The 23,684-nt window shown below is 38.5% G+C and overlaps 2 protein-coding genes across 4 annotated transcripts; one reads left to right on the top strand and one right to left on the bottom strand.

Moving 5' to 3' along the window:
* Positions 1-905: 905 nt before the first annotated feature.
* On the bottom strand, positions 906-5,939 carry LOC126609259 (uncharacterized). 3 transcript variants are annotated; one of them, XM_050277225.1, is made up of 6 exons: positions 5,595-5,939; positions 4,655-4,867; positions 4,379-4,452; positions 2,209-3,849; positions 1,939-2,107; positions 906-1,744 (listed from the first exon to the last, which is right to left on the bottom strand). In XM_050277225.1, the coding sequence occupies exons 2-6, from the start codon at positions 4,734-4,736 to the stop codon at positions 1,116-1,118; spliced, it is 2,595 nt and encodes an 864-aa protein (XP_050133182.1). In that variant the 5' UTR covers positions 4,737-4,867; positions 5,595-5,939; the 3' UTR covers positions 906-1,115. The 3 variants fall into 3 exon arrangements, with proteins under 3 accessions (XP_050133182.1, XP_050133188.1, XP_050133185.1); XM_050277231.1 differs by lacking the exon at positions 5,595-5,939 and adding an exon at positions 4,954-5,548; XM_050277228.1 differs by lacking the exon at positions 5,595-5,939 and having other exon boundaries at positions 4,655-4,947.
* An 8,533-nt stretch (positions 5,940-14,472) lies between these two features.
* LOC126609277 (DNA (cytosine-5)-methyltransferase 1-like) lies at positions 14,473-20,299 on the top strand. The gene is made up of 2 exons (XM_050277235.1): positions 14,473-14,797; positions 15,530-20,299. Exons 1-2 carry the CDS (start codon positions 14,701-14,703, stop codon positions 20,140-20,142), a joined length of 4,710 nt encoding a protein of 1,569 aa, XP_050133192.1. The 5' UTR covers positions 14,473-14,700; the 3' UTR covers positions 20,143-20,299.
* Positions 20,300-23,684: the final 3,385 nt, after the last annotated feature.

Raw genomic sequence — 23,684 nt, forward strand, 5'->3', positions numbered from 1 at the left:
GTCAACATATATGCATCTGAAAGCGTGGGTCGGTTTGACATGCATGTGAATGTGATCCAAAATTCATGCGTGCCATGATAGAAGAAGATATATGCATTTGTTAATCTAAATCAAATGTATTTGGAACATAATGTGTTTTGATGCTGCCATTTTTTTTTAATTAGAACTTAGACTGATGCATGCATGGAGTCTTTCTTCCCTATTATTTTATTTTTTTCCCCAAAAAGTTGACTTATTAGCTATTAGATTAGTGTAAAACATTCACAAGCACATTAATTTTGTGTTTGTAGCATTAGTACCAATTACACGTAAACACGCGTTGGAGCTTATCGATGACGATTAAGCTAATTTTGACTAATTAATGTGGCAATTAGCATGATTAGGAGACATGGCATGTGCCCCTCCAGCTTTAGATTTGATCTAAGTTGGGAAGTCCAAACAATTGATGGTTTTCAAATATTTGGACTTGCCATTTATAAGCCCCCATTGGGTTTTTGTGGTTGATAGTGTTGAGAAAATTACAAGGGGATTCTCTCAAAAGTAGGACTTTCTATGAATTATTTGTTATCTTTTATAGTTTAATGTCAATTCTCTTACCAACATTATAAAAATATTGTGCCAAAAACATGAGATAGCAGAGAGTCTCTTTAGCATTTCTCGTTAGTGTTTTTTGACCAAGAAAGTGTTTCGGCCTCTTGGGCACAAGGAGCAATTGGTGCAATTTTTGGTGCTAAGTTCAACACTCATTCAAATCATGGACTGCTAAGGCTCAAGTTAAAGTGATGGACATATCATGTTAATGTTAGACGAGTGGGATCAACTTATCTGTTAACTTGAAAATTTATGGCAGTGAGGAGGGGAAAGCCGAACCTAACTTCGAGTGAAAGAACAAATGCTCGGATCACTTGAGTGACAAGTCTCTTGCAAGATCATATATTTCGAGTGAAAGTACTACTCTTATTTCCTAATCTCACAAACTCCACAAAGAACACACACACACGCATATGTATATACAAAAACTAACACAAACATATTTACTTCCTTCAAATATATGCTCAACTCACTAATAAGTAATAACTCATGCCCAAGAAAACTAGCTTCATCCTTAAGATCCATCATAACTTCAGTTCATCCAAAATTTCCTGCACAAGATCCCCAATGATTAGGCCTTCCATCTCTTTTACCAGAGCGTTAACGTCCTCGTCCATCAATCTCGACCAAGGAGCTGATCCCAGGTCCCGGGCTGCCATATCATCAAGCGAGTAATAGGGTACATCAGTTGGAGGGTACAGGCACTCGCTGATGATTCCCCACACACAATTCAACAACTTCTTGCCGCACAACGCTGGCAGCGCAGAGGAGCTGATCATTTTTCTCCTGAATTTAGACATGTTTGTTGGTGGTCTGAGAACAGTTGAAAGAGCTTCGTTCAACAGATCGCGTAACAACTTGTGATCTACCCTCTCATTGTGATCTTTTGCTGAAGGATCTTCCTTGTTGGCCAAGTTTTTATACGATTCTTCCACTTCTTCGAACACTGAGTTGCTGATTGGCTTCGCAAATGTGTCCCATCTCAACATTGATTTCTCAAATGATCCATCATACAAACCAGAAGCGACAAGCAAATCTCGTATGTAAACCTCTGCAGGGTTGTCTAACCTAGCCATTTCAGACTCAACCGTTTCCTTAACTTTTATGTCCTCAGGCTCATTAGACTCGAGTTGGTTCAGTTGTCTTCGCAACTCTGTAAAATCGAGACTATTAGATGATTATTTCACGCATCAGTTTATATAACACAGCGCATATATACACCTATATGTATATAGTCACACTAAATATATTTAGGAGGACTGTTTACTAAGCATGCACGCATTCATACTATCAAAGGATTTGTCATGTTAGAACATGTCCAGAAAAAACTCAAAGAAACAGATGTACCCCTCAGATTATCGCTGATGTCTCTAAAAGCCTGTGGCATGATACTATCTTCTCGTGGAGTTGCACTCGGAGTTGATATTGGACTAAGATAATCAGTTGGCCTCCAGAAATCTTCCTGAGCAGTGCTGCACAGAGATGCGGGACTAGGAGGCACCTCAGTGAAATTATCCTGAGACCACAAAACAAGATTTAAGATGGAAATAAATTGAATTGACTACTTTCTAGGTATTCATCAGTAGTATGAATAGATCAGATGAAGTATCCTCTTACATGTCTCTCTCCAGAGTTCGTAATCACTGTTGGGCCACTCAAGATATCCTTCATAGGATACCGTTCAGTATGAAGTGATTCCAGAACTGATTGATTTTTTTTGCCAAAAAGTCTTCCCCTAAGCATAAAACTGTATCGGAAATTGGAAACTTTGTCTTTAAAATTAAACCTTTCTTTCTTCTGACGTTTCATCTCCATGGACACATGTCCAATGCCTTCATGCTTCCTCTGAATGTGAGCACCGGTTAAAACATGGCGGTCCTCAAGAAGAAGTTTCCCAAAGGATGTTCCAGGTACTGGGGTGGATAGAGACCTAATGAAATTTCTAGGCGACAACTCTCTATCAAGCACCTCATCTTCATGTGATCCATGTCTGAATGATCTGTTTTTCTCTTGTTCAGATTTCACCATTCCCCTTTCCCTTTCGTTGTCTAATGCAGATAACCTAGATCTCCCGGAAACTAATACAGGATCACGAAGTTCTGTTTCTATTTTTGAAACATTTCTTAGTCCCTCTAACAAAATTCTTTTAGTATCTCTATGCATTAACTCCGGGGAACCTGATCCATTGAACTGCATTTCGCTTCTGTATGATCTTGTCGATTCTGATCTTGGCAAATTCATGCCAAGGTCCCTAGTCACACTTTCTCTGACCTGGTTTGCAATGTGTCGAGCAATTTGCTTCGGAGCTGATGGCTGTTCGCTAAATGGCGTCTCAATTCCACTTCCTCGGACAACAGAACCCCTTTTATGCATTTTCCCTCGCAGGTCGCATCTCAGTCGTTCTTTCACCTCCTCGAGAAAATCTTCTATGCCACCTTTCCTCTCTAGAGTGTTTGAAGAACCTGCCCAAGTCTCTTCATGGTTGCAAAATCTATCAGGACCAGGTCTTAAGATAACTATCCTTGTAGGAGCAGAAGATGTGTTGAATGACTCGAATCTCTTCTTACAGTTCATCAGGGAAGATTTCTCAAAGTCTAAGCTCATGGTTCTTCTGCTTCTTGAAGATAAATACTCCGTATGCTCGGCTGGGAATAGTTCTGAAAACTCATCTCCTCTACGTTCCAAAACACCACCTTCATGCGAGATTGCTTTGACCGCGTGATCCTTATGTTCTAATGTTCTCTCCGTTGCTCTATGCCCTGAAACCACCATCTTTTCCTCGTTGAGGTCGCCGTCAATTTTGACAATCCTTGAGCATTCCCTAAACCTGGAAGCTTGCCAGGCTTCAAATTCTTTCTTGAACTTTTTCAGTTCTTCTTCTTGAGGATGTACTCTACGCCTTGGATATTCGATTTTCTGGTCATCGCTCCACCTAGTTGCATCTCTCTCATTACTGTGATAATACGAATCAAGATCCATCTGCCCTGAAGAATTTAGCTTAGAAGAAACATGACCAAGTGAGGTCCTTCCACTAATTTCCTTTTTCAAAGACTGCGTTCTCCTATTTTTTCCATTTTCTTCCAGAGGCTGAACTGCAGATTTCAGTTCCACTGGAAACATATCCATTCCCATCAGTTGAGCCACGATGTTTGGTGCATTTTTTCTGGTACTTGAATGTTTGGATATTTCGCCATTAATTAATTTCTTCATTGAACTTTGTTCCAATGGATTATTCTTTTTAGACCAGTCTTCTTCAACCTGATACATGTAATGTAAATTCATTAAAAAGAAAACTAAATATGATTAGCGATAGTGAGACAGGGAGAGAGACAACTACGTAGAAAGTACAAAGTATATTCTGATCTCTCGACAAAATAACTAGCTGGAATTGGAGATTTACTCAAAACATCTGACATGATGAAATTTGGTAGAAGAAAACACAATATCAGATTCTGCCAAAGCACCCGGAAAATACATATTTTGACAGAGTTTAGTCCAACTTAAATATAAGTACATCCTTCATGTAACAACCAAAGATTTTTACCAAATCAAGTGGCAAACGAGCTTCACAAAGTTGAGAAAATATGCATAGAGAATCAAAGTAGCATTATTCTCAACTCGGAAAAGCTTCAAAACCCGAGACTGACATTGTACCATGTATCACAAGAATCAAATCACAATAACTGGAAACTCCACATCCTCATAACTCAGAGAGCACAGAATCCACAGAAATTAACCACCCTAGGCCACAGGACAAGCTACAAAAAGGCATGGGATGAAAAATTACCGGCAAATCTCCTGCATCGCAATAGCTCTGAGGTTCTACCTGCATGTCCAGGCTATTTCTTGGAGCATCAAGGCCTGCAAGGTGTTCAAAAAGCCTACTTTATCAGCTGATAAGCAAATGGACAGAAACAATTCAACTTTGCAAGTAAATTCACATTCGCCCTCCGAGACATACAAACTCTTTTTGTTTTTTCAATGATTGTCCAAAAGAGAATTATTCGCATCATCCACAAACTTTCAACTCTTTCTTATTGCACAGAGAGAAGTAAAAACTCACCACCATCATGCTTCTTATGTGTAAAAATCTTTCTGGCCATGCTGCCCTGGTTGAAATTTAAAAGGTGCAATGAGCCTCCCATGCAGCTACTGGATCTACCAGAAGGATGTCATTCCTTTTCCACTTCTCACTGTCTTACACCATTCTTACCTAAATCAAACACCTTTTATACACCGAAAGGACACAATGACACCGCAGCAGTCGGATTATAACCTGCAAAACGAAGAAAACCCCGAATTTCACTTGCTGATCAATAGACATTTAATCAAATAAAATGGTGTAGGTCCATCATATGTGACCAGCAAAGAGCTTCCTCCTTATGGATTCTTTCTTTAACAGTACAAAAAGTAGACTTTACAGCAAAATATACAAAAGTTGTTGAAATAATAGAGCAATAATTAAACAGGAATTCAATCTCTCAATTGCATTTCCTGCAACCAAAAAGTTAAGAACCTGTATATGAAGATAAGGAGAGAGATAATGAAAGAGATAGATAGAGAGAGATGGTAATTCTAATCCCAAAATAGTTGGGGAAATTTGCAAAAAAGTTTGAAGAACTCAAATTACAAGCAACATGATATAGTATTTGCATATATATAAATGCACATTTTCGGAATTCACAAAGTCAGTTTGATACTGGAAATGATTTCCGCACTCTCCTTTTTCTCCCGATGCACCCCTTTTTTTTCGAGCCTTTGGATTAAATAAATCAAAACGGAATCAACGAACAGAAACGAGTGGAGGAGTGCGGAGAAAATGAGAGCGTGAAAAATACTATGTTTGACTAAACAGTTGAAGAACATTAAAAGAATTCAACTTTCCAATCAAAACCATTAGACACAAAAATCCCAGAAACTGTTTAGCTCTGAGAAATGCAGGGAACCAAAGAAACCAAAACTCCTGAAACCCAAAAGAACTAAAAGCAAAGCACTTTTCTCACCGTTTTCTGAGCTTGTTTTCTCGGCAACCAAACACGCCCACTGGACTTCTGACGCCGAGGGAGTCCAGCTGGAATGTCAGGTTTCAGAAAACGAAATATGATGTGTGATGAGTGGGAAATTTGAGGACGATGGAGAAGTCTTTTTCCTGCAGCAAACGAAATTGAGAGAGATTTTGAAAGAAAAAAAAAAAGGGGAAATCCAAAGATACGAGAAGGAAGTTGAGTAGGATTATATCTTTTAACAAAATAATGGTACAAATATCTTGAATTATTGGAATACTGTGGAATGGAATGAACGACCAGAAAGCGAAGGTTCCATCTTCTGCCCTGTCTCCAATACACAGTCTCTCTCTCTCTCTCTCTCCCTCCTTGCCTTTTTTTTTTCTTTTTTTTCATTTTTTCATGTTCTTTTTAAGAAAACTAATGAAAAAAGCTTGAAAACTTGAGTTTTAATGATAAGGACAAAATAAAAGGTAAAGTAAATAGTAACATGATTGACTTTTTAGTATAAAAATGTGGTTTTTCGTTAAAGTGAACAGTACCATGTGCTTTTCGTTAAAGTTCCCCTTCTTTTTATTCCAATTTTTAAAATAAAACTTTAGTGACATTTTAGCTTTATTTACATTTCCCTTTCCGATCGAGATTAATAACGTAGGCATGTGAATAAGTACGAGTAGTATTTAAAATATTGGTACTGGTGAAAAAGATATCAATATGCAAAGTACGACTAATAACGTAGGCATGTGATCGAGACTAATAACGTAGGCATGTGACTAAGTACGACTAGGATCTCAATACGTTATCCTTGAAAAATAATTAATTGTTGACAACTCAGACGAGTTTCTTTCAATTAGTTATCGTATGCGTGTATTAGAAGTTTGCGACTCAAGTGGTTAGAGTATGTACTCATGTACTCGATATTCATATATTAGAGGTCTTTGGCTCAAGTCGTATGAAAACAGAAATACTACATGCAGCTTTCAGCTTGCAGTGTGAATATATACATGTCTTCGAACATACATGGTACAAGTCAATACTTCTTAATTTAGTTCAGTCTCCAATAATCTTATGTGAAAATATGAAAATACAATTAGAATTATTGTCCAAACAAATATTTGGTGACGCCTTTCATAGGGGTTGTATGTGCCTTATGATTTTTGTCTAAGTTTAGAAATTTAAGTAACCCCAACACTTATACAAAAATAAACAAAGGCATTACCATTACCTATGGGAGGTTCTCAGTTCGATACTCCGAGTTTGTGAGTTTGTTTGACTATGATCATGAGCAGGATGAAACTTCCCATAACGTCTTCAGACCTGAAAATAGTAGATAACCTTGACTTGTCACAAATTGTCCATTTTTTATAGAAAAATAAAAGGCATTACCCAAGTAGACATTAAGTATGTGCATGCATCCTCTTCGGTGCCGTCTAATCTTATAGAGCTTGACTTTATATACACATTGCTCGGTCCACAAAATTGAATGTGACTATTAAGTGGCACCACCTATTTATCAATATTTACCAAATCTAATATCTTCAAAATTTCAAAATATAAGTACAAGATATTTTCTTGTCCTCTTGCTAATCAGTCATTTTCCTACCCCTTTGTAATTTCACTTGTTGTCCTTTTGTGAAATTTGTTTTGGAACAAAAATGGAACAACCAATGGCAAGCCACGACATTCATTATTTTGGGTTCGGATTGGTTATGGGGAATTTCAATTTGCCCGTGGCCATAATCAAGCAAACTCACCAGCTTAGATCATTGAACCCTGAACCTCCCACATTTTTTTGTTTATTAGGGAGCTGCAATTCAAGTCCTTACCACTGAGCTACTTGTTGTGGTTCATTTATATTAAATTTGTCATTTATATTAAATATTACACATTTTTAAGTTACAATTCCTTAAATCACCACAACAACAACAATAAAGTCTTATTTTATTAAGTGACGTCTGCGGTATGAATCCTAGAACGCCACTGTGCTAGGTTTTACGTCAAGTCTTCCGATAGCTCCAAGTGCTCCATGAAACCATGTATTTTCTTAAAGTATATTTCCAAGTCCTCCTCAAATCACCCAAAACAGAAAAAATAAAAGACTAACTATTTTACACCTTAATTTTGGGTACTAGCTACAATAATTGCATATATTTAATACAATTACCATGTAACGGAGTATTTAGTATGATAATCATTTGACCATCGAGATAATGGTAGTATGAAATACATGTAAATATTGTTGCCAAATCCATATTTTTAAGGTCATTTATAAAATGAGTATGATGTTTTAACTTTCTCATATTACAGTTGGAAGATCAAATTATACAAATTTAGCATGTTTGAGTGTCCAATCCGCTTTGCAACAACAAAAAATTGTTTATTTCTCCCTTAAATTTAGGAGTTGTTTTGTAGTGAAAATATAGCTTTCAATACATATATCATGTTCGGGATAACATCAATTTAATGAACAATTAGAGAGTCAACAAGACTAAAGATTTAGGGGTATTCAATTGAGAATTTGAGAGATTTTAATGGATCTATAAATTCATAGATTTTTGTGGAGTTTAATTGATTTGTAGAGATTTTATATAAAATTTTAATTCAATTTCCTCGAAATCTCATGAAGAGAGGTAAGATTTGTGAATGCTTAAAATACATTACAAAATCTCTCAAGTTCCCTCTAATTCCTCAACTTTTTCAAATTCTTCAAAATCAAATTCTAATTGAATAGACCTGAAATGTTATAAACTTATTTAAAATCCTAATTGAATACACTTGGATTTGTAAGGATTTTAATAAACTATTTTTTTTAACAAAAATAATAATAATTTATTAAAATCCTTATAATCTTGAAAAATCATAAAAATAAATACAATTATTTTTGGTCCCAAAAAATAAGAAAAAGAAAAAGCAGAAAACGATCGCTGGCTCACGTAGCGAACATCTCAGAGACATTTGATTTGAGAGCAATTCCACCCCAGTGGAAATTGCCCAGCACCAAGTCCAAAAAACAGCCCAGCCCCTTGTCAAGTTGCTCTAGCCCGCGAAAGAGCCTGGGACACAGCCCAAGCTGGGCAACGGGCCAGCCTATTTCGGACAGACCCAGAGACCGGCCTGTTTAGAAGGCGCGTGCAGCACAAGCGCGCAGAAGCGCGAGTAGGGAACCGGGTTGCAGGCAGGGGGGCCCGCTTGTCAGCCCACTTATGGAGAACCCGGAATAGGGCTACGTGGCCCTCCTCAGTGCCGTTGGATTTCCAACGGCTAGTTTTCTAGACCGTTGGATTTCCAACGGTAAAAAAAATTTAAATTTTACTTTTAACATGGACCGTCAGATCAAAAATCAACGGTCCACGTTCTTTTTACAAAAAAGTAAAAAAAAAAAAAAAAAAAAAAGGCCCCAACGGTCAGAAATATGACCGTTGGCCACGTGGCAAGTCCCTGGCTCTTGGATTTGAATATTTTTCAAATCCAACGGTCCAAATTAATTAACTATATTAAAATTCATTAAAAAATATTAAAAAATACAGAAAAATTATTAAAAAATACAGAAAATTTTAAAAAAATTACAGAAATAATTGAAAAATGTTATTTTTTTTCCTATAAATACCTAACCCTCATCTTTCACCTTTACACCACATTTCAATTATCGAAATCTTGGCTAAATTATTGTACCACAGAAGTGACACGTGGCGTGTCGGGATTGGTTGAAAATAATATCGGAAATCTATTCACAAAATAGTACGTTCAGATAATGACACGTGGCGTGACGAGATTAAAACTATTTTATTTTTTTATTCTTTATTTTAAATGGGTTAAAAATCTTATCCGAAATAAACTTAAAAAAAAAACACACCAAATAAATGCGCTGGGTGCCAGCGCATTTTTTTATGGGTGGAGATGCCTTGGCCTATTACTGTTCACTCCAGTCTATTACTGTTCATTTGAGTGGATAAATGCGCTGGGTGCTGGCGCAAAGTCCACAGGGGTGGAATTGCTCTGATGCGCACGATATATACAGTTTTTTCTACTGCGTGCATGGTGCGTAATGCGCGTAGCACACGCTGTCATTCTTCAACCAACACACGCGAAAGTGCGCGTCTAAATTCGCTCGTGTAACGGTTAATCGGATTAGGACGCTTGTGGTTACTGGACTTTCCACGTGGCGGTGTTTCGCAAGGCATTGCCTAGTCCGGCGTACTATCTCTGCCAAACGAAAGCACCAATTTTAAGCCTAGCCAATTTTCAATAAACGGATGCTATTCACGTACCACTTCTTACTTTCCACACATAATATTTAATTTTTGACCATTAGATCGAATGAATTGAAGATGATCAATTATAAAAATTAACAAAAAGTGTATGAGGTAAAAAAAGCATGAGAATAACACCACTCTTCAATTAATCTTCACTAATATTAAGCGTCTGTTTTTCTGTTTAGTATGCCCTAAGGATTGGCTTGAATAGAGTTTAGGATATAATCAATCAAAGGAGAGATAGTTTAGTAATCTATTCACATCGAATAAATTAACAATTCTCTTAAGATGAACCGTTTATGCATTTCGTAATATGATAATGTTTGGGCCTAAAATATCGGTTTGGCCGAGTTTAGAATTGTTCTCGGCCCAGAAGCCGTACTTAGGAGTCACTGGGGGTCATCTGGTTTATTGGCCACATAGCCAAGGCCAGCTGTGTCCTATTAGGAATCCATGGGTAGTTGAATCTTGATACGAGAAAGAGTTTCGACAGGATAAGGATGTTGAAGTTTGGGATTAAATGCAGCCTGATAAGGGGGTTGAGTTCAAAGTCCTAGTAGGAGTAGGACTGGCCGAGATAAGGTTGGATCATGGGAAGGAGTTCTAATCCGAGTATGGTTGTGATTCGATTGGAAACAAGTTGACTGCCATAAATAAAAGGAGGATGACATCATTAAACTCCTTCCAATTCAACACACAAATTGCCTTGCGCAAACCCTCGCTTTTGCGAAACCTCTCAACTAGGGGTGGGCACGGTTTGGTTCAGTGTGGTTTTGAGTGAAACCGAAACCGAAATTTTTTACGGTTCGGTTCAGTGCGATTTTGAAGCCAAAACCGAAATGAAACCAAACCGTTTGGTTTGTGCAGTTTCAAACGATTTCGGTTTGGTTTTTAAGAAAAAATGTACAATTTGCAATTTAACAAACTGAAACCGAAATTTTTTACGGTTCGGTTCGGTGCGGTGCGATTTTGAAGCAAAAAACCGAAATGAAACCAAACCGTTTGGTTCGTGCGGTTTCAAACGATTTCGGTTTGGTTTTTAAGAAAAAATGTACAATTTGCAATTTAACATATTAATAAGCATTTCCCAATAGCAATAGGAAAAAGACATTTGTTATGTAAACAATTAGCATGTTGCATGCAGTTGTGATGTTAAAACATGTTTGTGCAACAAAAGAGTGCCCCTTACGATGTTTATCATAAAACAAATTGAATAAATTTGAATTCATTAAATGTGAGCGAAACTTTGATACTAGAATATGTGATATCATACTTCAAATAAGTAGACTTCATTAGATCATTGTTCGACTCTTGATAACAAGATTAGTCCACCCTTGTACATATATGTGTGTGTGATGGTATAAAATAACAAAGGTCCTTCAAGTTAATGAACGAAAGAAAATGATGAATGATGATATTCTAGTGTGGTTGAGTCTCATACTAAGTGTATGGATTCTAACAAACAACCAATTAAAACATGAAATATAATATGGACATTTAATTAAATGTTTATTAATATTTGCGGTGCGGTTCGGTTTCGGTGTGGTTTTCAAAAGTCAAAACCGAAACCAAACCGTTTTCTACGTTGCGGTTTGGTTTCAAAACCAAAACCGTTTCAAAACCGCAAAACCAAACCGTTCGGTGTGGTTTGATTTGGTTTGTGTTTCAGTTTCGGTTTTCGGTTCTAAGTGCCCACCCCTACTCTCAACAACCTTGAGATTTTTATTTTCCTTTTCCGCCGATACATCTTCAGTTTGGATAAACAGCATTGTGAAGGCAACCGGTGATACCTTCAGTTTGGATAAACAACACTATTGTTGTAGAACCAGCTGACCGCAGAATACCTTCAGTTTGAATAAACAACACTACGTTGAGGCCGACTGGTTATCTATCCAAGTCTCGGTTGAGAAAGACTTTCGGGTATTTATTGGTAGATGTCATCTCATTAGCTTTTTCGGCGAGCTGAGGTGTTACAATTTACTAGGGCTCGGCACATTGAACGCCGAGTTATTTTATGATTGGATACTCACAAGTAAGCTTTAGAGCTTTAGAGTTCGGCATTCTGACGACCAAACCACATTTACCTTCAAGACATATATCTGTTTTGAGTATATGTGCTCTTATACTTTGGTGTCGATTCATCGTGCTTATACCCTTACAAATATAATCATTGTGACCGAATTCGGCGCCGACGATTTGTGAACTTCGCAAAATTAGCAACCTTGTCTTCAGATTTTAGAACCAAAAGGCCGATACGTGTTCCTTCCTCAGCCGCAATCGCAAGATCGAGAAGTCAGCCACTCGCTAAATGCAACATTAACACATTTTACTCCCGACCAAGCTCGGCCGACGAGTTGGCAAGCCCCGCATCAACCGAAGGACGTAGTTAGTTCATTAGTTACTCGGCTTGCGCGTCACGTAGGCTTGGTAGTTTTTGGAGTTAACAGATAAACATAAATAGTTGATAATCCATACGTGATATTGAATAAAGATTTTTGATCTAACCATTTGCGATTTTAAAAGTTTTTGTATGTCATACATGTTCGCATGGCAGAATATTCCGATCGAGCCCTTATGTCAAAGAGAATCATATGGGAATGTATAAAGAGTTGATATTGGCTATTCTATTCTATTTTATGTCCTATATATATGTACTCTATATGACCCAAAGAAACCTTCAATGTGCAATGTTTCCTCCGCTAATCTCCGGGATGCCTTTCTTTCGGCTTGTAACAAGCGCAAGGCCATTTTGTATCGTTTATAGCCTTTGACTAGTTATTGGATGAACGTAGTCTATTGGAGCTGCGGCCTTACTTCTTAGTCATATTTTGACAAAAATAATGGAAAATTCCTTGAATCGCCTATGGGAAGTCGTTATGAGGCCCTTTCCTTCTCTTAACTCTCTCCATTAAAAAAGAAATAAAAAAAAGGCAAAAAGTAATAGGAAAGCTAAGCTAACATGTTACAAGTTCCAACTGATGAGATGATTGGTTTAGCCGTTCAAGTGGGGTACATATTTTGAGCTACAAAGCCTAAGCCACCCCCTTCCACTCCATGCAATGATGCTAAGAGCGTACAGTCATGTGCCTCAAAGCCCAAGTCTCCACATGAAAAACATGAGATGAAAGCGTGACTCAATTATAAAGCTTTTTGGCAAATAAATGGGTCACCCAAATTACCAAATTGGGGAACCAATGGTTTTGGCAACTTTTCTACACAACCCACTATTTGGGGCGGCTCTCCAACATGATATAGAGATTAAGGGGTAGGGGCTTCGATGTCACGTTACATGTCTGCTCAAGAGACACGCAAGAGACTTCATGCATTCAAATTATACGCGAGTCTATTTTGATAACACAAATGCAAGGAAGTGCTAATTGTGTGTTCTTGACTAGATGGGGGACGTGACACCGAAGTTTTCTGTCAAATTAGAAATTTTCATGTGTTCCTGTAACAGTATATTACATGTGTTATAATATAAGTGAACGACATAGTTGACATGTCCCACTATTATTTTTCAATATCACCTAATTCATACATGTTTTAGGTGCATCGAAAAATTTCTCCTACCATATATTTTCTCATTTATGGACACACGGCTACTTGTAAGTTTGGTAGGACCGTGCCTAGAGCTACGGTTTGGTGTGAGATTGTGATGTCAATTGAGATTCTAGTTAGCCCATACCATGTTTGGGCTTCACATTGGCACAAGACCGCAAACTATCTCAAGTATATGCAGACATGGGCCGAATTGGTGTCCGGCTTCTGGCCCTGAGCAAAATGTTTGGATATGCTCGATAAGTTATTCGGTTCAATGTCTCTCAGTTGTCAACCATAAATCTAGGTGGCTAGTAAAATTGGATAATAATATATCATTTTAAACTTCTCTATTAACATGCGAATTTACTTTTTGACACTTGTGACAATCTCATCAGAGTAATAATAACTAATTAGTTGTTAGGTATTTGTGTGACCGCTACGAATCTCGAGTTTGACTTAATAAGAAAAACTGTGATTTCTCTTTGGCTGGCCAGATTCTTACTAGTTGACGTTCTTTTTTCTATCTCAAAACTTGAGATTCATCTTTTTCATATTACTTCGTACCTACTGCAATACCTAGATAAGTAATTTGCATTAAAAATAGGTTAATATTGGAATTTCATAAAATATAGTATCTCATAATTTAAAATCACAAAATACACTCTCCAATGTTTTCTACATGGTCTCTCTGTACATTAACGATTAGTTGAAGCTAATTTTTCCACTTCCCACATCCGCTAAAAAACATCCGAAAATTGGATATTAGCTCTGAACATTCTAAGTTTATGCATGGATCAGCTCACTAACCAGCCAACTAACCAACCTTCTAAAACTCATTTTCCCCACTTTCTATAGATGGCGGATTTCATTTTCTCCAAATCAATTGTAGAGGTTTAACTTCACATTATCATTTAAGTTTATACAATAACCAAATTAAAATTCGGCCCGTTATATCTATATTCATAATAACGAGATTAAAGTTCAGTTGGGTCCGTTATTTGATCCTCCATACATATCCTTGATATTAACCTTTAAAAAAAAAAATCCAATATGTTACTAAAAGTCACTGCACCTAAGCACTATGAATCTCTTGACCTGGACAAAAAAAACAAAAAAAGAAGTGAAAATGTAGGGATTTTCCCTCCTTGTTTTCCATAAAAGAGCGCGCGAAAACTTGCATCTTCCCGCCTATACGTGTTCATCCGTACTCGTTTCAAAACGGCAATAAATACACCCAGATAGGGAGAGAGCTCTCTCTCCTGTCCTGTCCCCATTCTCTGAATTCTAGGGTTTCGCTGGCGATTAGGGGAGAAATGGGTTCCGCCGCGGCAGCTGAGGCAGCGGAAGCAGCGGCGGTCTTGGAGACCAAAGGTGCCAATGGGGTTAAGCCACCGTCCTCGGCTTCCTCAGGTACTTGAATCCCTAATTTGCCCCTGCGATTCTTGTTCTTTCGATGCTTTAGATTATATGAGTAAAATGGTTTCTTGATTTGGTGTTAAAATTTTTGTTCTTTCGATTTTTGTTGTGCTGTGAATTCATGATTCTGGGTTGTAATTATGGGGGTTTTAGATTTAGACTGCCCTTTTTAAATTGTGCATTTGTGTTGCGAATTTATGAATTTGGGGGTTTTAGATTTGTACTGCTCTGTTGTTAAATATGAATTTTTGGTCCAACAAAAAACCGATGTTGAATATTTTATTTTTTAACAAGCGATATTGAGGAAGGGGAAATCGGACTCGAGACCTTAGGTTTTACATACTACGGCATTATATTGTATCATGTATTTGTAAATATGGATATATATGACTATGAATTTCAAGTTTTCAATGCCCTTTTTATGGTAGTATGAGTTCATTATGATGAGTTTAGCCAAAGCCAAAGGCAGAGATTTCATTTTCTTTATTAGGACCCGTAAAATGCCGGTTAACTAGCTTTCTCATGATTTTGTTTGCTTAAATGTCTTATTCTTCTTGGGATTTGATCCAGTTTCCGAATCAATTTAGAGGATTAGTACCTGGATCCTCCTCCATTGTCTTGCACATGTATATGTCTAGGTTGAGGCAAATCTTGGCCTGGGTGTTGATTTCACTTTTCAGTTTGTAATTCTTTTGTGTAATTTCACAAATTTTATTTTTGCAATAGGAATGACGAAGAAGAAGGGCAAACCAGCTTCCCAAAAGGCCGCACCTGCCGGCTCTAAAACTAAGAAACGAGATTTGCCTCAGAGCACTGAAGAGCCTTCCAGGTCTCGGAAAATGCCCAAGCGGGCTGCTGCATGTGCAGACTTTAAGGAGAAGTCTGTTCATATTTCTGAAAAGTCTAATCTTATTGAAACCAAGAAGGATCGAGTAGTGGATCAAGAAACTGATGCTATAATCCTGACTTGTGGCGAGGACCAAGATGCGGCGCGCCCAAACAGAAGGCTTACTGATTTTATTGTGCATGATGAAAGTGGGTCACCCCAGCCTGTTGAGATGTTGGAAGTTGCTGACATGTTTATATCTGGTACTATATTGCCTCTGAATGAAAGTTCTGACAAGGACAAGCAAAGAGGTGTTAGATGTGAAGGTTTTGGGCGAATAGAATCTTGGGACATCTCTGGTTATGAAGAGGGCTCTCCTGTGATATGGCTCTCAACTGATGTTGCTGATTATGATTGTCGTAAACCTGCCAGCACCTATAGGAAGTACCATGATCAATTCTTTGAGAAAGCGCGTGCTTGCATAGAGGTTTACAAAAAGCTGTCAAAATCCAAATCTGACCCCACTCTTGATGAATTACTTGCTGGCATTGCTCGATCAATGAGTGGAAGCAAATTCTTTTCTGGTACTGCAGCTATCAAAGAATTTGTTGTATCTCAAGGCGAGTTTATCTATGATCAACTGATAGGTTTGGAGGAAGCATCAAAGAAGAATGATCAGCCATTTGCAGAGCTTCCTGTTCTTGTTGCACTTAGAGATGAGAGCAGAAACTGTGGAGGTTTTGTCCAATCAAAACCAGCAAGTTCAAGTGGTACCCTAAAGATTGGTTCAGAAGATAGAGATGGAGAGACTGGACTGAATGCATCCGGTTCATCCATAGTTGAAGCTGAGGAAAATGATGATGTAAAATTGGCAAGACTTTTGCAAGAAGAGGAGTACTGGAAGTCAATGAAACAGAAAAAACGTCAGGGTTCTGCCTCTTTGTCGAGCAAATACTATATCAAAATCAATGAAGATGAAATTGCCAACGATTATCCTCTACCTGCTTATTACAAGACTTCCATTGAAGAAACTGACGAGTTCATAGTTTTTGACAATGACTATGATATCTTAAATGCTGATGACCTTCCTCGAAGCATGCTTCATAATTGGAGTCTGTACAATTCAGACTCAAGATTGATTTCGTTGGAACTTCTTCCGATGAAACCTTGCACAGAAATTGATGTTACCATTTTCGGGTCTGGGGTTATGACTGCAGATGATGGAAGCGGCTTTTCTCTTGATTCTGATGGTTCTTCAAGTGGTCCAGGAGCACAGGATGCTGATGGAATGCCGATTTACTTGAGTGCAATAAAGGAGTGGATGATTGAATTGGGAGCATCAATGGTCTCAATATCAATCCGAACAGATTTGGCCTGGTACAGACTTGGACAGCCATCTAAGCAGTATGCTCTGTGGTATGAACCAATTCTGAAAACAGCAAAGGTCGGTAGAAGCATAATCACTTTGCTGAAAGAGCAAAGTCGAGTAGCACGACTTTCTTTTGCAGATGTTATTAAGAGATTGTCAGGGTTTCCAAAGGACCACTGTGCTTACATTTCTTCCGATCCAGCATTTGTTGAGAGATATGTGGTTGTCCATGGACAGATAATACTGCAACTGTTTTCAGAATTTCCTGATGCGCAGATTAAAAAGTGTCCATTTGTGGTTGGTCTTTCAAACAAAATGGAGGAGAGGCACCATACTAAATGGTTGGTAAAGAAGAAGAAGCTTGTGGAGAAGAGTGGATCAAACTTGAACCCAAGGGCATCCATGGGACCTGTGGTTTCCAAGAAGGCAATGCGGGCTACAACAACAAAGCTGATCAACAGAATCTGGGGGGAGTACTATTTAAATAATTCTCCAGAAGATTTGAATGAAGAGGAAACTAATGGTGGAAAGAAAGAGGAGGAGGAAGTTGAAGAAGAGGAGGGAAAAGAGGATGTAGAAGAGGATGAAGATGATGAGAAAGATAATCCAACGGAACAAGCCCAGAAGCGTAGTTCAATTTCAAGACAAACTAAATCATGCTCCAACAACAAGGAGGTTCTGTGGGATGGGGAGTCTGTGGGAACAACGTGTTCTGGTGAAGCTCTTTATAAGTGTGCCAGTCTTCATGGAGATGAAATTTCTGTTGGTGGTGCAGTCTTGGTAGAACTTGATGGATCAGATGAACTTCCTGCCATTTATTTTGTTGAGTATATGTATGAAACAAGAAATGGAAGCAAAATGTTCCATGGGAGATTGATGGAGCGAGGGTCTCAGACTGTTCTTGGCAACACTGCCAATGAGAGGGAGGTATTTTTGACAAATGAGTGCACAAACTTGGCATTAAAGGATGTTAAAGAGACAGCAGTTGTGGATATCAAATTAATGCCGTGGGGGCATCAATACAGGAAGGAGAATGCAGAAGCTAGCCGAAGAGATAGAGAAAGGGCAGAAGATAGGAAGAAGAAGGGATTGCCAACTGAATATTACTGTAAAAGCTTGTATTGCCCAGAGGAAGGTGCTTTCTTTAGCCTTTCCCGTGATACCATGGGTCTGGGTTCTGGTGCCTGCCACTCTTGCAAAGTGAACGAAGCTGAAGAGGCCAAGGAGGTTTTTAAAGTGAATTCATCAAAGACTAGTTTTGTATACAGGGGAGCCGAGTACTCAGTTCACGATTATGTCTATGTAAGTCCCCATTTGTTTTCTACGGAAAGGATGGAAACTGAAACTTTCAAGGCTGGTAGAAATTTGGGACTGAAAGCTTATGTTGTGTGCCAAGTGCTGGAGATAATTGGTACGAAGGAATCGAAACGACCTGGACCAGAATCTACCCAGGTTAAAGTTAGAAGGTTTTTCAGACCAGAGGACATTTCGGTTGAGAAGGCATACGGTTGTGATATTAGAGAGGTCTACTACAGTGAAGAAACACACATTGTGACGGTTGATGATATAGAAGGAAAATGTGAAGTCAGAAAGAAGAGTGATCTTCCAGTATGCAATGCTCCTGTCACTTTCGAGCATACCTTCTTCTGTGAGTATCTGTACGATCCTTCTAATGGGTCTATCAAGCAGTTGCCAGCGACCATCAAACTGAGGTACTCAACAGTAGGTGGTGATGTGGAATCTAGGAAGAGGAAGGGGAAAGGCAAAGAAGGAGATGTTTCAGAAGTTGAGAAACAGAGAGCTGATTCTGTGCAGAAACGTCTAGCCACATTAGATATATTTGCCGGGTGTGGTGGCTTGTCTGAAGGGTTGCGTCAGGCTGGCATTTCATTAACCAAGTGGGCAATTGAGTACGAAGAGCCTGCTGGTGATGCTTTCAAACTGAACCATCCCGAGTCACTGGTGTTTATCAATAACTGCAATGTGATCTTAAGGGCTGTAATGGAGAAATGCGGGGATACAGATGATTGCATCTCGACTTCCGAAGCTGCTGATTTGGCTAAATCACTTGATGAGAAGGTTAAGAATGATCTGCCACTGCCGGGGCAAGTGGATTTCATCAATGGAGGACCTCCGTGTCAGGGTTTCTCTGGAATGAATAGGTTCAACCAAAGCACTTGGAGTAAAGTTCAGTGTGAAATGATTTTGGCATTTTTATCCTTTGCTGACTACTTCCGGCCAAAGTATTTCCTCTTGGAGAATGTGAGGAACTTTGTGTCTTTCAACAAAGGACAGACATTCCGTCTGACTGTGGCTTCACTTCTTGAGATGGGTTACCAGGTGAGGTTCGGTATTCTAGAAGCTGGAGCTTATGGAGTTTCTCAGTCACGAAAGCGAGCATTCATATGGGCAGCTGCGCCAGATGAGAATCTCCCAGAGTGGCCAGAGCCAATGCATGTCTTTGGTGTACCGGAGTTGAAGATCTCATTGTCAGGGAACTCATATTATTCTGCGGTTAGAAGTACTGCAGGTGGGGCTCCTTTCCGTTCCATAACTGTCAGAGACACAATTGGAGATCTCCCAGCTGTAGGGAATGGAGCATCCAAGGTCAATCTGGAGTACGAAAGCGACCCCATATCATGGTTCCAGAAGAAAATCCGAGGGGAGATGGCTGTTCTGACTGAGCACATTTCGAAAGAAATGAACGAGCTGAATCTCATTCGATGCCAGAGGATTCCAAAGCGGCCAGGCGCTGATTGGCAATGTCTTCCAGACGAAAAGGTGAAGCTCTCCACTGGACAGATAGTTGACTTGATCCCATGGTGCCTTCCCAACACGGCCAAGCGCCACAATCAGTGGAAGGGCCTGTTCGGAAGGCTTGACTGGGAAGGCAACTTCCCAACCTCCATCACAGATCCTCAACCAATGGGGAAGGTGGGAATGTGCTTCCACCCTGACCAGGACAGGATTCTGACAGTTCGGGAATGCGCTCGGTCTCAAGGATTCAGGGATAGCTACCAGTTTTCGGGCAACATTCTTCACAAGCACAGGCAGATTGGAAATGCAGTTCCTCCTACTTTGGCCTATGCGTTGGGACGAAAACTCAAGGAAGCAGTGAACAGCAAGAACAAGGAACAGGAGTAGTTTGTGGTCTTGGTTTTCTAAGTTGTAATATGTTGTTCCGTTTCGTTGCCAAAAAACCAGTTTGATGTTGTCTTTCATCTTTATATATGCTTTGGCTCTTTACTTGGCCATTGAAATTGTAGACTTCAATTTCAATAAAGAAAGGTATTTTTCATAATTTTTTGTTGTTTTTATCTTGTTTCTGAATAGGGCCTTCTGAATATCCAACAGGCATGGGTGGGCTAAAAAAAAGTCCAACTGAAATAAACTGGCCGGTTTGGTTCAAATTTGACCAGAGACAGAGGTCACCGGTTCAAAACAAAATGGAACCAAGAAAGTAAGAACAACAAAACAAAATTGAACCAGTTTGGCTCTTGGCTTTCTTATCCACTTTAAGAATTTTTTTTGAGTGGTGCTTGATTATCCAATTGGTCTTATCGTGTACATTGAGAGTTGTACTTTTGTAAAGTAAAAGAAGAGATTTTCTAGTATGTATATATGTCTACTCTACGGAATATACATTGGCTTCTGTGATTCATGAACTTTTAGTTGCACATTCGAAGCTTTATTTGGCAAAGATAACACCCTAGCCATACTTGAGTCTGTCAATGTAGTTCCAAGAAAGTTTTTACAGGTTTTGTACCTGTATTACGTGTTGCTTTCTTCGATTTCCAACTGTTTTGTTTTGGTTTTCATGTTAATGTTACGAAATTTAGTGACCCTTTTGTTCGTCTTGAAAGGTATAGCAGTCCGTTCTTTCGTACGATGACTTGATAGTCTGATATAAACGCTGATGTTTGTATCAAACTAAAATAATTATAATCGAAACATGCACTAGTATAAGATATTACAAACTTAGGTGTTTTTATGAGAAGTTGCCACTTTTGTACTAGCACAAGCCTTTATGGATCATAGTAATTGTCGACATACGTTGGCGTAAGCTTTTGGCAAATGTCGGCACGAATCGGCAAGTGCCCACCAGGTGCTCTACAAAATTGTTCTATGAATATTTTTTTTTCACAATTATGACTTCATTATTTGAAACTGACGAAATAATTTGAAAAAAAAGGTGTCTAGGAAATATATGAAGCGTTCTTACTGGTAATAACCTTCGTAAATATTCAGCTCAGATAATGCACGTGTTCTAACCAGTAAGAAGTTATGTAAATATTCAGCTTGGATATTGAATGTGTTCTTACCAGTTACTTGTCTTGACACCATAACCTTGCATCATGGCATGCATTTTGCCGACGTTCTGTGCTTTGGCATGGCTTGTCATAACACGGTAACCCTCGCATCGTGGCACGCCAGAACATCGTTGTCAGCCACGACATGACAAGCGTCGCGAGTTGTCGGCAAAATGTATGTCATGACATGTCATACATTCTCTCTATAAACCCTAATTCTCCGCTTGGTTTCTCGGAAAATTTAGGAAATTGTAATGAAGAATTTGGAGAGGAGAGAGAGAGGCTTACATACGTGATCGACATGTCACCCAATTTGTGTCGTCCACGTGTTTGGCTTGAAAACTCGTTACACGTGAGGGGGTATGTGAGAATGTGAAGGTAAAAGAGTCACATTAGAAATTTTGCAAGAGTTTATAAGTAAGTTGAGCTACTTCCCATATTGACAATTGGTTTTATGTGGAATCTCAACTTTCTTCATGGTATCAGAGCGAGATGAAGAAGAAGAAAAAGAAGAAGACAACTTTCTTCATGGTATCAAAGCAAGATGAAGAAGAAGAAGAAGGAGAAGAAGAAGAAGAAGAAGAAGAAGAAGAAGATAATGAGGAAATTGAGAAATTAGGGTGGTGATGAGAGAGAAAATGAGGAGAAAGCATGGATCAGATGATGAGAATGCTCCAATCATGCCTTCATCATCCATCCGGGTGATGGCCAATACGCCTCAATTTTAGTGTCTACTAAAATTCGGATCGGGGTGTGTCATAGTACACCAAATTCCAATATCTTTTTATTGTTACAAAGTTATTTTTTGTGTGTCTCCGAGAAAAAATTAGTTATTTTGTAACCCTCTAAGCAATTAACATTGAAAAAAGTAGTTAGCTCAAATACCTCACAACCAAATTTCAAGCGCAAGTGTTCACTCAAACCCCATTCGAAGTTGCTTGTGTAAACACCTGTGTTCCTAAGCACTTTCGATAGAACCACATTTCATTAAAAATCTTCTTGAAGCATCCAGCACTAAAAAATTATTTTCCTATCCTTGAACGTTCAGAAGATGCTACGAGGTGTCCGAAACTTAATGGTTGAAGTAGTTGATTCAACAGACGAAAACTACATGTTGGAAAGCGTCGGAGCCCTAAGTCTATGTAATAGTATTAACCTGACGCATGTACCTTTTTAGGGGCATTTCGATAAATTTAACATTAATGGGGACAAAATTACAGGAATTTGGGACCGGTCATATGGTGGCGTTGGTGCAGTTTGTCCCGATGCAACCGCTAGTCATTGGTGATTTTGTGCACAGTTCCCATTGTAGCTGTAACATTTTTATTTTATTTTATTTTTTAGCTGTGCCTCTTTGAATCGGCGCTGTATGTATGCAAAGAGTTCCATTACCGGTTTTGTTGATAATTTTGTGTGCAGAATCTTGCATGATGTAGCTTATGAAGTTGTTGAGACAAAAGTCCTTTTAGCTTAGACTGCTGGATGTGTTCTCATGCTTGTCACACCTAAAGATCTGTCGATATAGTAGCTATTAGATTGGCTCAGTTGACCTTGTTTTTTTGTTTTGGAGTCCTTTTTGTTTGAGCATCATTCAGACTTAATCTAGAATGCCCTATTTGAGGTTTGTAATTTTTTTTTGAGCTGACGGTAGTATCTACACTAAAGAGGTGGAGGAGTTGATTAAACTTCACATTGGGCAAGCCATAATAATGTGGTTCAAATTCGCCTTTGGTGAGAATCGAACCTAAGACTTCTCACTTACAAGTAAAGAGAAATACCATTAAATTGCTAGATCTTAGTATTAAGTGGGTTTGTACTTTTCCTTAGAATAATAAACCCGCTACAATTTCGCCACAAAATTACCTTTAAAGTTGGCCACAAATGGAATCAAATACTTTATAGGTTATACTGATTTTTTTGGTTAAATATTCTCTTTATCTTATTATTTTCACAAAGTCGTAATTAAAAGATTAATGATTTTCCTCTAATAGTTCATTTTCACTTGTAAGTGAGAGGTTTTAGGTTCGGTTCTCACCAAAGACAGATTCGAACCACATTATTGCTAGCCCATTATGAGGCTTAGCCACTCCTCTATTCCTTAGTGTAGATATTATTTGTTAAAAAAAAAATTTAAGAGGAAAAACCTAACAATTAAATCTCAAGCGCAAGTGTTACTCGATCCTCGTTTGAGAATGCTTGCGTAAGCACTCATGTTCCTAAGCATTTTAGCAAAAGCACTTTCGATGGAAGCACATTTTATTAAAAATCACAATATATTATACCAAAAAAAAAAGTTTATCTAAATTTCTATAACAAAATATGTTATGAATTGAAATAAAAATTAGGATTAAATATAATTAATAGATTAAAATTAGG

The sequence above is a fragment of the Malus sylvestris genome, chromosome 2 (assembly GCF_916048215.2).
Source record: "Malus sylvestris chromosome 2, drMalSylv7.2, whole genome shotgun sequence".
Classification (NCBI taxonomy): Eukaryota; Viridiplantae; Streptophyta; class Magnoliopsida; order Rosales; family Rosaceae; genus Malus; species Malus sylvestris.

Excerpts from the sequence above, each read along its gene's own strand:
- LOC126609259 (XM_050277225.1), bottom strand. The coding sequence starts at position 4,736 with ATGGGAGGCTCATTGCACCTTTTAAATTTCAACCAGGGCAGCATGGCC. Across the intron at positions 4,453-4,654 it reads ACATAAGAAGCATGATGGTG|GCCTTGATGCTCCAAGAAAT; the intron begins GTGAGTTTTTAC and ends AACACCTTGCAG. Across the intron at positions 2,108-2,208 it reads CGAACTCTGGAGAGAGACAT|GATAATTTCACTGAGGTGCC; the intron begins GTAAGAGGATAC and ends TTGTGGTCTCAG.
- LOC126609277 (XM_050277235.1), top strand. The coding sequence starts at position 14,701 with ATGGGTTCCGCCGCGGCAGCTGAGGCAGCGGAAGCAGCGGCGGTCTTG. Across the intron at positions 14,798-15,529 it reads ACCGTCCTCGGCTTCCTCAG|GAATGACGAAGAAGAAGGGC; the intron begins GTACTTGAATCC and ends TTTTTGCAATAG.